This window comes from Halichoerus grypus, chromosome 12 (genome assembly GCF_964656455.1).
Source record: "Halichoerus grypus chromosome 12, mHalGry1.hap1.1, whole genome shotgun sequence".
NCBI classification, from domain to species: Eukaryota; Metazoa; Chordata; class Mammalia; order Carnivora; family Phocidae; genus Halichoerus; species Halichoerus grypus.
In genome coordinates this window covers 100,261,761-100,276,607 of record NC_135723.1, presented here as the reverse complement: position 1 = coordinate 100,276,607, position 14,847 = coordinate 100,261,761, and the positions used below count along the sequence as shown (strand labels likewise).

Below are 14,847 nucleotides of genomic sequence, written 5' to 3'. Positions count from 1 at the left end.
GGGGGCCCATGCAGACTGAGGAGAATACAGGAGGGTAAGTGCTTTCCGATGGCGAGGATGAGGGGAGTAAGCTGCTGTGACAGTTTCATGGTGTGGCTTCCACAGAGAAAGCCTCTCAGGAAGTGACATTTGAGCTGACCCCTAAAGAATGGGTCAGGACCAGCTACGCAAAAGGCCATGACAGGCAGACTCAGGGAGAGGCAACCGAAGGTACAACGGGCCTGAGGTTTTGGTCCTGCTGGAAAATGCGGATACTAATACTTACCTGCGTTAGTCAGCTATTATCATAACAATGTTGCATAACAAATAGTCCTCAGACTCAGTGACAGGTAGCAGAAAAGTCTTTCTTCTCAAACTCAGGGGTCTCAGATGACTACAGTTCGGCTGATCCAGGCTGGGCATGGGTGGACCGCTAAGCGTTGGGCTGTGGGTAGCCTGGGTTTGGACTGAGTTCAGGTGTGATCACCTGACACAGGCTGAAGGCATTCTGGAGGGAGCTCTTCTTACCCTGGGTTTCTGGAGAGCAGGCAAGGAGCCAAACCACGCCAGCACATTTAATGGTTCTGTTTATGTTCTGTCCACTAACATTCCATTGGCCAATGCACGTCATGTGGTCTGGTTCAGCTTCAGCAGAGCCGGGGAGTGCATCCTGGAGGAATGTGAATATTTGCTGAATAATTACCCAGCTATTACCACTGCTTCAGAGAGTTGCTGTGGGATGAGAGGTGTTAGGACTTGTCTGAGCACATGGTGGTGAGTGCTCATTAGGTACTAACCATTATTGGGAGGACGTAAGGACAGGCCATATTCTGAATGTCTTGATAAATCATGTGAAAGATTTTCATGTTTAGATTTTCCCCTGAGGACAGTAGGGAATTATTGAGGCTTTGATCAGAAGGGTGACATTGTTTGATTTGGATTTTAGAGGGATCCCTCTGGAAGCACAGTTGAGGATGGTCTGGAGGGGGTGAGACAGGGGTACACCTCAGGCTGGGGGAGATGAGTGGGAAGTCACCATGGGAAAAGCACGATGGCATGAATTCAAGAAACATCAGAAAGGTGGTCTATGGGATAAAGAGAGGGAATGTAGAGGGGAGGGAAGTGCTCAGGACGGCTTCCTGGTTCTTGACTTGGGTGACAGGGACATGATGATGAGATCCTCCAGCTGAGGGGCACAGAAAGCTGGGGAGTGGGGCGGGGAGGGATGAGCTGGCTTGGACATGTTGTAGGTGAGATTCTTGCTAGACATGCAGATCTTGGAGTTTAGGAGGAGAATCTGGACATGGGACGTGCATTTGGGAGTCATATCAACGAAACTAGGCACTGAGTCATCCCAGTTTCCAGGGGTTGGAAAATATGCTGTGCTGGTATAAAGGAATTTTCAGTGGCATACGATAATATTTGGCCGATATTGCTAGTTTCTTTCAGCTCTCCATTCTCACATTCTTCTTCCAAACTGAACCCTGACACTATTTGGAGGTAGCAATGCTCAGGTAAAAGACTCCAGGAGCCAGCCTCCCTAACTAAGCCAATGAGTTGTAAGTAGAAGTAATGACTCTGAATTCTGGGACAGTTCCTTAGAGCATAGGGCCATCCCTTTCTCTTTCCTTCTCTGTCCTACAGCCTGGTAGTCAGATGCGATGGCTGGAGCTGTAGCAGCCACTTTGGACTAGGAAGCCGAGAGCCATATCTTAGGTGGTTGCGGTGAGGAGAAAGGAGGCTGCATCTCGGGCACCTTCATGGAGCTCCTATCCCAGCCCTGGGCTGCTTTTTACATAGAAACAAAACCTCTCTTGTCAAGCCGCTGCTGTATTTTTTCTGTTAAATTCAGCTGAACTTAGTCCTAATGAAAACATTATGATTCTGCGGTGTTTGGTCAAGCTATAGCTTGCACCTGGAGGCATTTCCAGTTTGCCGCGTTCCTCGTTCGTCTCCGCGGGGTTGTCGGTGAAACGCCGCCGCCTGATGGAGCTGGCGGGGACGGTGTGCTGCGCCACCTGGTGGACACATGGCAGACAGCATCCCCTTCATTGAAGGCACATCGCAGAGGTAAGAGCGGGATGCTTTCCTGGGCTGTCTGGCTTTTACCAGCAGTGAGCTGTACCGCAGCTCGCTAATTTGATTTCAGCCCCAACGCATCCTTTAGCCGGCGACAAAGTGAGTGCTCCAGAGTCCTGAATGTCAGTGGACCTCCGAGAAGTCCAGGAACTCCCAACTGTCCTGAGTTGGTCAGCTCAGGTGTGCTCTCGGAAGCCGCTGGGGCCTGTTTCTCGCTACCCCTGCGGGCCGTGCTCCCCCCTCCCCCAGGTTGAGGACTTCTGTACTAAATAAAGGGTTCCATGTGACCTCTCATTCTGCAGACTCTGGTCTCAGAGCAATAGTTAAAGCAGGAGGGGAAGGAGGGTGATGACTCACTGCCTCGCTGAGCAGGAAATGAACACCAAGGGAGCCTAACCTGGGAGCAGGCTGGAAAAAATGGATTTGTGGTCGTATGAGCTGTTGGCAAAGTGGGCTCCTGTGGGCGAGCTTATTAATGCTTCCTTCTGCTGACCGCTGTACGAACCTGAAATGGCCAACACTGTCAAAAGGAGAGTTCAAACTGCAAAAACGAGTCGGGGTTTCAGAAATTCCAGAGATTCAGTGGAAAGACCCCTGGCTCCTGGGCACACAGGTTTAGTCCCAATGGACCACTGACGGTGTGTGACTGGTGCCCCCTCCTTTCTCTGGGCTCCCCTTGGTACATAGGGTGGCCAGAACACCTTCCAGCCCTGACCGTGCCCTGCCACGAGGGCCTTTGTAGTGAGCGTGGCCCTAAGTCCCTAAGGGAGGCAGCAGAGGTTTTCGGGAGGAGCACAAGAAGAAGAGGAAGATGATTTCTCCAGCTTTTAGCCCAGAGCCCAAGCGGAACGCCTGCCGTTTCGGCGGTGTGTGGGGAGGTGGGTGCTGCGTGGGCAGTGGTGGAAATTAGCAGATTGATGTACATCCTTGATTTTCCCAGGTGGGGCCCGTAAGGCCGGAGTGGGGTGGGCTGGGATGGAGAGGAGCGGGGAGACTGAGTGGCCCAGGGTCAAGGGCAGTGGGGCAGTGGGTGTTGAGAAGATTGAGCTGCAAGAGGAGATGAGATCGGGGTGGGGGGCACGAGAAGCACCCCCAGTCCAGAAGCTGTGCGTCCAGGACTGGAAGGAAGGAGCCTAGAGTCAGCCTGGCGTCTCCCAGGCTGTGGGTCTCGCACAGATTCGCGGGTGTGTATCGGCAGAGCTGGGGCCAGGCCTGGCCCTGCACTTGCCCCTGGGCCGCTGGGGTTAGAGTCCTACTTCCTGGGATCAGGACCCAGACCACCAGGAAGCCTCTGCTGCCTACCTCTTTATCCTTTTTATTCTTAAAATGACAATAATGAGAAAATTCTTAAAGGAAACCTAGTATCTGTTGGCTCTTAGACAAGGGTTTCTATGTGCCCTCATTCCCTTGTCTCCCAAAGCTCTCCTTGTACGGCTGAGGCTGTCTTCCCCGAAAAGCCTCTAAAAGCAACAGGTTCTTCTTTCCCTAAATTTTTTAGCATCCTCTTCGTTATATAAAGCAACCTGGTTCACTCAAGGCTTTCTCTATTTGCATCTCCACCTGGGAGCAGAGCATCCACAAACAAGACCACATTCTGTTTTACTTGGGGAGGAAATGTGCTTGGGCTGGAGCGGGGGGGAGGAGGCTGAGGGTGTAAATCCTGGTTTTCTCTCAGTGGGATCTCTGTAGTCTTTTGCAAAGCGGGTTGGGGGCGGGGTGGGGGTGTTTCTTCCCACTCAGAACCCAGCCCTGTGCTTCTCCTTCTGTCACTGCTCTCCCGAATTGACAGCTTTGCCAAGCCTGGCATGGGGGCGCCCGCCAGCCTTTCTTCCCAGGAAAAGCTGGGACTTTGGTCCTGTCTTGGGGGAAAATGCATAGGACCAACCCCGCCCCCTTTTCCTAGGGTCTGAGCCTCTGGCAAGTATGGGTGGATGGAGGTGTGTATAACAAGGGTCTGTCTCCTGGGGACGTCTGCCACTGCCCCCCCACCCACCCCCCAGCTGAACACACAAAGAGATGTCTGGGCAGCTCTGAGAGTTTCCCTGTCGCTGACCCTATATGCTGGGGTCTGTGAGCCACCAGAGAGGACCGTGGGCCAGCCTGACCGTGTGGGAGGCAAATCACTGGATGTGCCCATGATTTGGGTGGAAAGATCTGCTCACCCCAAAGGGTGCAGTCAGGGCTCCTCCTCCAGGAGATTAACCCCAAGGACCACTGACTGGACGTGACTTTGGGTCCAGATCACCCTGGCATTATCTGAGCATCACTGGTCCTGTTTCCTGGGGGCCAACATGACTATGAGCCAATTTACTGAACAATTGGAGCTGGATGGGGTGCAGAGTGGAAATGGAGCGTCCCCCTCTCCATTTGCTGCCTTTCAACTTGTTCCACTGTTCCTGAGACCCTCCCCTGGCCCCTCTCCTCTGTTCTGTCACTCTGGGAACAGGCACTGTGGCTGGGGCTCCTAAGCTACAGGTTCCACCAGTGGGAAGCTCTGGTGGGAGACTGGGTGGGGAGGGAGAAGGTGGGTCTTTGTTCTCCTCTCTTTCCAGCTGGGACAGACAGGCCTGCAGGGGTCCAGCTTCCACCGCTGAGCCTGGCCACTGGGTCTAGGAGCACCTTTTCTTCTCATTGTCCTCGGATCCTGGGCTGGAATATTTTCCCTGTTATGGCTGGCTGGTTCTTTTATCCTGTTCTTAATGACACTGGGAGCACATCCTACCATCGCTTTTGATTATGTTCGGGTATTAGACAGCCCCATCAAGTTAATTTAAAACTCCCTCCTGACATCCAATTCAAAGTTTCCATCTCCTCCCAGTTGAGCCTGACCCCAGGTCCAAGGGTCCTGGCCTGGGGATGAGTTGGGTTGGCTTTCCCTCCCTGCCTGTTCTTCTGCTCAGGCTCTTGGGGGCCAGGCTAGGGTGGGACGGGGTTGGAGGGAAAATTGCCTTACTGATGTAGCCTGTTCTTGCTGTCCTTGGGCTCTGGATGGCAGGTGGTGGGTATGTGAAACCCATTGGTTGAGAACCAGGTGGAGAACAGTGAGCTGTATGGGGACCGTCTCCTGCTGGGTGAGGGGCATATCTGCAGAGAGCAGGGAACTCATGGTTGGGGCTTTGGGGTTGTGTGATGATGCTCAGTGATGTCGAGACAGTACATGAAATTCTAGGTCTTATAATACATGGGGTATTATGTGCTCAATGTTGTCATCTTTGGGCTTTACAGAAGATCCATAGACACTGAAAAAGGCCCATTCTCTTGGGACTTTTCCGGTCCTTGTTCTCATCTTTCTTTTTAATTAATTAGCTACTCTCATGGTGAGAGCCTGGGCATCTGCTCAGGCCCATGGTCAAGTCTAAATCTGCTCAGTTATATCTTGGCCACACATGCTTCAGGCAATGACCTCCTTGTCAGCCCAGAACCTGCTGCCAGGTCACCGACACGTGGCTGCACGTGGCTGTCCCTCTTTGATGTGGATTGTCTCCCGAACATGGCTGGGAATTCCAGTGTAGACGTAAGAGCAAATCCACTGTCCAGGTTCTCCAGGGAATTTTCCATGTCAGGGATTGTACTTTTTGACTCCAGATTTTCCATTTGGTCCTTTTATTTATTAATTTTTGAAGATTTTATTTATTTATTTGGGGGGGGGAGAGGGACACAGAGAGAATCTCAAGCAGATTCTGAGCCCAGTGCAGAACCTGACGTGGGGCTTGATCCCACGACTCTGAGGTCATGACCTGAGCTGAAACCAAGAGTCAGATGTCCAACTAACAGTGTCACCCAGGCACCCCTGCATTTGGTTCTTTTAAAAAATAGTTTCTATCTCTATAGTGATATTCTCTGTTTGCTGAGACCTTGTCACAGCTTTATTTACTTCTTCAAGCATGGTTTCCCTCTGATCTTTGAATGTACTTATAATGGCTGTTTTGATATTTTGGCTAAGTTCTACATCTGGGTCCCCTCATGGATAGTTTCTGTTTTCTGCTCCCCCCCCATGTGTGGGGGTCACTCTTTCCTGTTTCTTTGTGTGTCTCATAATTTTTTGTTGTTAAAGACTGATCCTTTTAGATAATATTCTTTTTGTTGTTGTTGCTAACCTATGGAATTTGCCAGATGTTAGAATGATGTTAGGATGTAGGATACTCATGATAGGCATAACTTGAGGAAAGTAGGATGAGGGAAAAAAAAGAATTTTTAAAGCACAGTGAACAGCTACTCCAGTAAGGCTGAAGGTTAATTAAAGTAAAAAGTTTCAAAGCAAATGCATTTCCTGGCTCCCCTTCAGAAGGAGTTATTGTCTACTGAACTACTAACCCTGCTTAAGAAGATTAGATTTCCTCTCCTAGTGCTAAAAATTTTGCTCTCTTCCTTTTTCTGTTGTGGACATTCATAATCTTTTGTGTTTTAGTAGTTCCAAAGCTTTGAAACAACGCTCAGATAATTTCAAAAAATTTTAAAAATGGCTAAGATAAAAATTGTTGCTATTTTAAATAATGTATCAGTTGTTACAAAAGTGCTGTGTCCAAATCCTATAATGTTGGTCTTAACGGTGTTAAGATGAAAAGCTTAAGATTCACCCTCTTACTGCCATACAAATAAAAGCTATTCCAGGGGGTTCCTGGAATATTAAGCACAATGCAAGTTTGTTTGCTTGATTAACATCCCTTGGGCACCAGGGAACCCAGACTAATGTTGCCCTCACCACAGCCACACCTTCCCACCAGATTCCTGGGGTAGGAACAGGCAACCAGAACAATGGCAGAGGAAAACAAGGTCACGGTGAAGGTTAGCTAGGGGTGGGCCCCCGTGCCTAGTGGGTGAGCCCATGCAGCTTCCCTTTAGGGGAGACTACAGCAGATAAAGGAGGTGGGGGGCTGTCCTGGGAGCCCCTCTAAAGCCCAAACTCAAGTCTCAGATCGTCCCAACAGCGGGGTGCATGGCAGGGAGAGGAGGGAATGATGGCCACCCCCTCCCCCCTCATTTGGATGGATGATAAAGAAGAACAGGAATGGAAGGGGTAGGCCAACTCTCAGGTGGGAACGCACCAAGTCTTCATTCAGAGGCGTGATGGAGAGGGAAGAGAGAACCAACCACATCTGTGGGCTGATTATTTTCCCCGTGTCTTCTCCTCTTTGGGATAGGAGGAGAAAGTCTGAGGAGGGGTAGGGACCCTGGAGGAAGCAGCCTGCCTTATCAGTTTCATCAATGAGCAAAAAGAGTCCCTCCTTTCTTCCCTCCCTTTCTCTTCTAAAATTTAGATTTACATTTTTTCAAATGGGTAATACATTCTCATGATTAAGAAATGAAAACAACTCAGCAAAGGAGAGGAGAAGGTGGGTAGTCGGTGCACTCCCTGGGGCTTGCTTTACATTGAGGACTCCTGCTTCCTCCCCAATGTCATCCACTTCTCCCCATCACCTTCAGCCGCTACCGTTTGAATGTGTATATCACCCCTCCAACTCATATTGCAGTCCTAACACTCAATGTGATTGTATTTGGACTTGGGGTCTTTGGCAGGTGCTTAGGTCAGGAGGATGGAGCCCTAGTGAATGGGATCAGTATTCTTATAAAAGAGACTCCAGAGGGCTCCCTCCCCCTTCCACCATGCGAGGACACATCCAGAAATCAGAAGTCTGTGACCCAGAAGAGGGCCCTCACCCAACCTTGATGGCACCCCGATCTTGGACTTCAGCCTCCAGAACTGTGAGCCGTAGACTTCCGCTGTTCATAAGGCACGCAGTCTGTGGGATTTTGTTACAGCAGCTGGACCAGACTAAGACAACAGGCTTTAGTTATCTCCTTGCCTGTCTTTCTGGGGTATCTACATCCCGAAGCTCTTTCCCCACCAGTGCAGAGAATGTCCCTGCCCATACAATCACCCGGATTGCATTGTGTGGCTGTACGTTGTTTATTCACACCCGCGGGTCTCTCTTGTAGATGACGTCTGGGTTGCTTCCAGACTCTGCTGTTACAAAGGGCGCCACAGTGAATCACTGTGAGCACATGTCTGTCCTGTGTTTGTAGGGAGACCCCTGGGATAAAGCCCTGGGAGCTGGATCAGTGCGTCGCAGGGTAGAGGGGTTGGCAGTTTTGCCCGCTTTCTGAAGCATCCTCCTATGGCCGCAGGACTTTGCCTGCCCCTCGGTGACATCCCGGAGTCCTCCGCAGACCCCGGAGAGGGAGCTGCCAGTCTTTTTTTTAAAACCAATCTGATAGGTGAATCTAGTATTTCAGTGAGCATCACTTGCCTTAGCGATAGAGGTCTTTTCTGGGGTGGAGTAGACCAAGGTGCAGGGAGGTCAAGGCCACCTGTGTTCTCATCTGGGTGCGTCCTCCCCCCAAGAAGCAGCACGCAGAGCTGAGCCCCCAGGGCTTTATTGCCTGTCCCTGGGGGGCACCTGGGCTTCTACATGGGGTTAGTTGGGGGCAGAGGGTCCTTCACACAGGCCTGTAGGTTCCATTGTAGCTAAAAGGGTCAGGCATCAAGCAGTCCCCCTCCTCCTCCTTCGGGGTCCAGCGCTGGATGTAGTTGGGGCCGCTGTTCCGGGGCCACACGATCATGGTGTCTCTGGACGCCAGGGATGGGTCCTCAGGGAAGAAGTTGAAAGGCCGGAGCAGGAAGCCCACGGAGTTTCCGGGTGTGGCCGTGTTAGGAATGTCCTCTGAGTGGGGGATGTGCAGGAAGCCCACAGTGACCCAGGCCACCAAGTCCTACGGGAGACAGGGGTGGGCAAGCGCTAAGGAGGCTCAGAGGGGGAGGGGTGGGTAACCCCCTCAAGCCCCATGTTTTTTTTTTTAAAGATTTTATTTATTTATTCATGAGAGAGAGAGGCAGACGGAGAAGCAGGCTCCCAAGGAGCAGGGAGGCCGATGCAGGACTCGATCCCAGGACTCTGGGATCATGACCTGAGCCGAAGGCAGACGCTTAACCATCTGAGCCACCCAGGCGCCCCCGCAAGCCCCATGTTTAAGGAATGGGCAGACTGCTGAGGTCGTCCACCACACAGCGAGCTGTGCTTTCCACCCTGGGACCCTGCCCAGATCTGGTCTTGGTCTAAGCCTGGAGGAAGGCAGGGCCAGTACCTTATTTTCTCTCTTTTTTTTTTCCTTTTTTCTTTATTTGAGAGAGAGAGAGAGAGAGCGTGCGTGTGCACACACACACACACACACACACACACACACACACACGCAAGCTGGGGGGAGGGGCAGAGGGAGAGGGAGGATCTCAAGCAGACTCCCCACTGGGCATGGAGCCTGACTTGGGGCTCGATCCTATGACCCTGAGATCATGACCTGAGCCGAAATCAAGAGTCAGACATTTAACCAAACTGAGCCACCCAGGCGCCCCCAGTACCTCGTTTTCAATGTTCTCATTGTTACGAAGAAACTCCTCAAAGACCACAGGGGGGTCCCAGGGGTCGTTCTGGTTATAGATGCTGCTACTGCACACCTCTGACTCCCGGTACTTGGTCACTGCCAGGGGGTACCTGCCCAGAAGAGAAGCCAGGTGGCTCTGGGTGCCAGGGGGCCTCCCAGCCCTCCCAGAGACATCTTCAGGGTCAACGATGGGGGGAAGTTACTGTCTTCCCCCCATTGTGAGATCATCTCCTGGGGGTCAGCCAGACCAACCAACCGTCAACTGAGGCTCAGGTGCTCGGCACGGCTCTCCCCTCCCCCTCCCCAAACACAGAGCCCCAGGTCCAGAAAACACACACACACACTTTCACCGGCCCAGATACACCACCACATAGACTCAGAATCTCATAGACAGACACAATGACACACAGAGACACATGAATACTAGCCCTCCCCTGCCTCCCAGGCCTCCCTTACCTGGCCCAGGTGACAGCCCGCTCCTTCTGCCAGCCCACGGGCAGCACCTGGTCGGCCATGGAGTGGATCTGTAGCCGGTAGCCGCGCTTATGACCCCAGCGGTTCTCCTCGGGACTCGTGAAGAGCAGGTACTTGGGCAGAAGCCGTCCGAAGCGGAAGGCCGCCTGGCGCTCCCGGTGGTAACTTGTCTGCTTCAGGGTTGGCTGCACCAGGTGGTGTCTTGGGCTCCAGGGGTTGGTGATGTTTTCCAGCTTCATCTGCAGGGTCTGGAAGCTGTTCTTGGTGCCTGCAGATGCGCAGGAAGAAGGACAATGAGAATGAATCCCCCTGACCTGAAATACCCTCATTTCTGTGCTGGGATCTCCATCCCAGACCACATCCAAGAACAAACCATCAGGAGTGGAGTGAAGAGGATGTTGGGGATATGCACTGAGCTAGCTGTAGGGTAGAAGGAAAGAATTAAAACCAAAAAATTAACAGAGGAACTAGAAGACAACTCCGAGTGAGGCCTGTTCTGCAGCCAAAGCCTGTCATGATGCCCCTGCCATGTTTCACGGTGACATTGTTAATGCAGGAGATAATGAGTATTGCAGACTACACAGCCGTAGGCAGCGACATTTCTTACACCCTTAGGCGTTGTCCCCACTCCCAAGCCCACATGCACACTGTTCTGCCCCATCCAACCCTCTAAGGGTCAAGGAGCCCCAGGGCCAGGGCAGGGCCCACTGCCCGCATTCAGGGCCATGGACATGCTGGTCACTTCCACTGCTTTCCAGGGGCACATAGATGTCTAGCACCGTAGTTTGCAGAGAGGCAGGCTAGGCTCCTGATTCTATGCCTCCAGGAAAGTTGCAGCACCATCTCCTGCAGGAAGGCAGATGTTTGGCTGGGAGGGTGATTCCAAGCCCGGGTCCTACCTGCCACGTCCAGGTCCACGCGGTAGTGCACTAAGTGAGTGTGCATGTTGCCAAGCAGGTGCGTGTGCAGGCGGGTCCCGTAGCGCAGCCCCTCGGGGGTGTAGAAGGTGGCGTGGACGTAGCCGGTGGCGTGCATCTTGGCCTCCATCACCCCATTGGGGTAGAAGATGAAGTCCCAGATGTAGTCATAGTTGTAGACCGTGGACGTGGTCCGTAGCACCAGCACCTGGCCTTGCAGCCCCGCGTAGAAGTTGAAACCCCCACTGAAGTTGGAATTAAAGTGTCGCCGAAGGGGCACTCCAGTGGGCAGCTCAAAGACGCAGAGGGCTCGGGGGTAGCGCACGGGGCCATCGGCATCGTAGTGGTGGAGGGCGTCCAGGAAGGTGGCCGTGTCCGGGCAGTCGATGCCGGGCGCTAACTCGTGCGTGACGCTGCCCAGCCCCCAGCCCACGTCGATGTAGTTGGTCTGCATGCCCGCGGGCGTGTGCCCTCCATACAGCGCCGCCGCCTCCTGCACGCTCACTTCATAGGCTATGCGCTCGCAGCCGAACAGCACGTTGAGGATCTGCAGCCCCGAGGACGAGCGCAGCCGGAAGGAGACGCTCCAGCCGCCGTAGAGCACGGTGTTGCCCTCCAGCGTGTAGCGGGGACGCTGGGGCTGGACCAGGCGGGGGCCGTTCGCGGGCATGGGGGTGGGGAAGGCCCCGCGCGGCTTGTAGGAGGAGAAGAGGGGTGTTTCCTCTGTGCCTTCCCCGTCCTGGCCCTTGGGGGGTAGGTCCTCCAGAACCACCACGTCCACCTGTCCCTCCGCATACTTCCGTGCCAGCTCTTCTGGGCTCTGGTAGAACTTCCCGTTGTACCAGACCAGCTCCACCGTCCAGTCTTGGGCATTGGTGCTGCCGTGATCCAGGAGGAGCTCCAGCCCCGTGGGGTGCAGGAAGTAGCCTTCCACAAAGCGCTGCAAGATGAACCAAGAGCGGCGCTGGCCGGAGGCCACGCCCCGAGGCGCCACGTCCGTGAATGTCAGGCATCGCGAGTGACAGTCTTGGAAGGAGAAGCCCGTGGTATCAAGAAAAAATCGGTGCAGGGGCTTGGTGAGCTTCTGCAGGGCCTGGGCCAGGAGGGTGTACTCGGCCCCGGTGATGGGCCTGGAGGCCCAGGTGGTGCGACGCCCCGGCTTGGGGGGCAGCTCTCGCATGTAGTAGGGCCGCGGCAGGGGCCCCACCGCGAACTCCGTGACATTGGGATGCGCCTGGGCTCCGAAGAAGATGACGGCTCGGGCCTCGCGGACCGGAGGTCTTCCACCGTTGTCCAGAAATTTCAGTACGTGTTGCTTCTTGGGCAGCAACATCTCAATGAGGAACACGGAGTTTTTGGCCACAGTGGGTTCTCGGGAGGGCTCCAGCTTCAGCTCCTCCTGTGACCAGAGGAAGCTGCGCACGGCCTTCAGCTCTTGGGCGCTCAGGTCCTCGAACACGGCGGCCTGGCTGTTCAGGGTCCGTGTGGGGCACCTGGCCGTGGCCAGCGTCTGCAGCACCAGGACGGCAGCTATGGCCCAGCCGAGGGCCAGGGTCTCCGGCTGCATGGCTCTGGAACGCAGTAGCAGAGATGAACTTAGTTGGTTTATGGGAGGAAGTGCGTTTCCACTAGGCCGGAGCTTTGGATGGCGATATCCCCCGCCTGGTGGTTTTCCTACAGACTCAGCCCCCTGCCTTCGCCGCCCCAGCTGGAGGCAGGCCTCCATGGCAGCTGGGGACCTAACGCTGTTTAGATCTGTGCTTCCCATCGATTTTTTAAAAAGATTTTATTCATTCATATGACAAAGAGAGAGAGCACAAGTAGGGGAGGTGCAGAGGGAGAGGGAGAAGCAGACTCCCCGCCGAGCGGGGAGCCCGATGCGGGGCTCGATCCCAGACCCCAGGGATCATGACCCGAACTGAAGGCAGATGCTTAGCCGACTGAGCCACCCAGACACCCCTTCCCATCAATTTTAATTCTGCTCTCTCCTTGCTCATCTGCAGACCTCCGATAGTCCCGTGCATTTTCTTACCTATATAAACTCATTTTGCCCTTTTCTCTGTATTTTCTCAGCATGGCAGAACCTTGGGTTCTTACCTCTCCACCTTTAGATTATGAGTAATCCAAATCCAAACGCCTTAGAGTGCTTATTGTGTCATTGGGGACTGACGGCGAACTACATTTTTTGATACAATAGTTTTTATGTAGATATGTTTTGAAATTTAGTGTAGAAGTTCACAGAGTCGACACCAGAGTCAGGCTGCTTGGGCTCAGGTGCTGGTGCGACCTCCCACTAGGACCAGCTGTGTGACCTTGGGCAAGTGGCTCAGACTCTCTGGGCCTCCACTTTCTCAACTACATTGGAAATAACAACCATAGCACCTCCTAGAATTAGTGTAAGAAATTAATTGGACAATAAGGATAAAGCATTTAGGACAATGTCCACCTTCTAGGAAGCACTCAGGAAACGCTAGCTACGCTCCTTTTTAAAGTCAACTGTGGGGGCGCCTGGGTGGCTCAGTCGTTAAGCGTCTGCCTTCAGCTCAGGTCATGATCCCGGGGTCCTGGGATCGAGTCCCGCATCGGGCTCTCTGCTCAGCGGGAAGCCTGCTTCTCCCTCTCCCACTCCCCCTGCTTGTGTTCCCTCTCTTGCAGTCTCTCTCTCTCTCTCTGTGAAACAAATAAATAAAATCTTAAAAAAAAAAAAGTCAACTATGAAGACAGTCTGTGATGCCAACACATTTAAAAATGTAAGCAATGTGAAGTAATTGGACTGTGATTAGGCTGTAGGCCTGTGGCTTTGAGGGTGAGGACTGGGTGGCGAGAGGCTTTTTTGGCCCTTCTGGTGGGGCTCTCCAGTTGTGGCTGATTGACCATCCAAACAGGGTGGAGCCATCCCAGGTGGCATTTGGGGATATGCCCTTTCCCTTCCATTTTGGGGGGCTGTGGTCAGGGTCTTCGCCTCATTTTCCCACCCCCAGGGCTGCCAACACAGTCCCCTCTGGTTGTCTCGTCTCCTCCGCTGGCCCTGGTGGGAAGTCCCGGGACTCATATGACCTAGTGTTCTCCATCCTGAAAGGCGTGGGGGACACTTAGTGGCTGCTGGGGTGAATCCAGAGCCAACAAAAGGATATGGGGTGAGCTTGTGTTCTGCTATTAAATTTTGTCAAGCCTCCTTTAAAAAAACCCAACAAAGATTTTGCTTTTTATTTTTTTAACTTTTTTTTTTTTAAAGATTTTATTTATTTGAGAGAGAGAGAGAGTGAGCACGAGAGGGGAGAGGGTCAGAGGGAGAAGCAGACTCCCTGCCAAGCAGGAAGCCCGATGTGGGACTCGATCCTGGGACTCCAAGATCATGACCTGAGCTGAAGGCAGTCGCTTAACTCACTAACCCACCCAGGCGCCCAAGACTTTGCTTTTTAGAGCATTTCTAGGATCACAGCAAAATTGAGAAGATGCAGAGATTTCCCAAGCACTTCCCACCCCCACTCACACACCGCTCCCCAGTGAACAAATCCTTCTCCAAAGTGGGACTTTTGTTACTATCTATGAATCCACGCTGAATCGTTGTCACCCAAAGTCCAGAGCCTCTGTTAGGGTTCACTCTTGGTGGTGTACATTCTATGGGGTTTGACAAATGCACCATGACATGCATCCATCATTATAGGATCATACAGAGCCGTTTTTCTGCCCTAAAAATCCTCTGGGCTCCACCTGTCCACCTGTTCATCCCTCCCTCTCTCTAACCCCTGGCAACCACGGATCTTTTCAGTGTCTCCATAGTTTTGCCTTTTCCAGAATGTCATACAGTTGGAATCACAGAGTATGCAGCTCTTCCCAGATTGGCTTCTCTCACTTAGTAATATGCATTTAAGTTCCTCCATGTATTTTCATGGCCACTCCCTATTTTATAATCTCTTAATGCCAAATTTCTTTCTGCTTTGCTAAGGAGGGAGATGTGCAGGTGATCTGTGGCCCTTTTAACCTGAACTTGGCTATTCCTTTCACCTTTACCTTTCCT

General features: G+C 52.8%; 1 protein-coding gene across 1 annotated transcript; it reads right to left on the bottom strand.

Moving 5' to 3' along the window:
• Window positions 1-8,496: 8,496 nt before the first annotated feature.
• Window positions 8,497-12,393, bottom strand: AOC1 (amine oxidase copper containing 1). The gene is made up of 4 exons (XM_036102066.2): window positions 10,809-12,393; window positions 9,892-10,177; window positions 9,413-9,545; window positions 8,497-8,769 (listed from the first exon to the last, which is right to left on the bottom strand). Exons 1-4 carry the CDS (start codon window positions 12,391-12,393, stop codon window positions 8,497-8,499), a joined length of 2,277 nt encoding a protein of 758 aa, XP_035957959.1.
• Window positions 12,394-14,847: the final 2,454 nt, after the last annotated feature.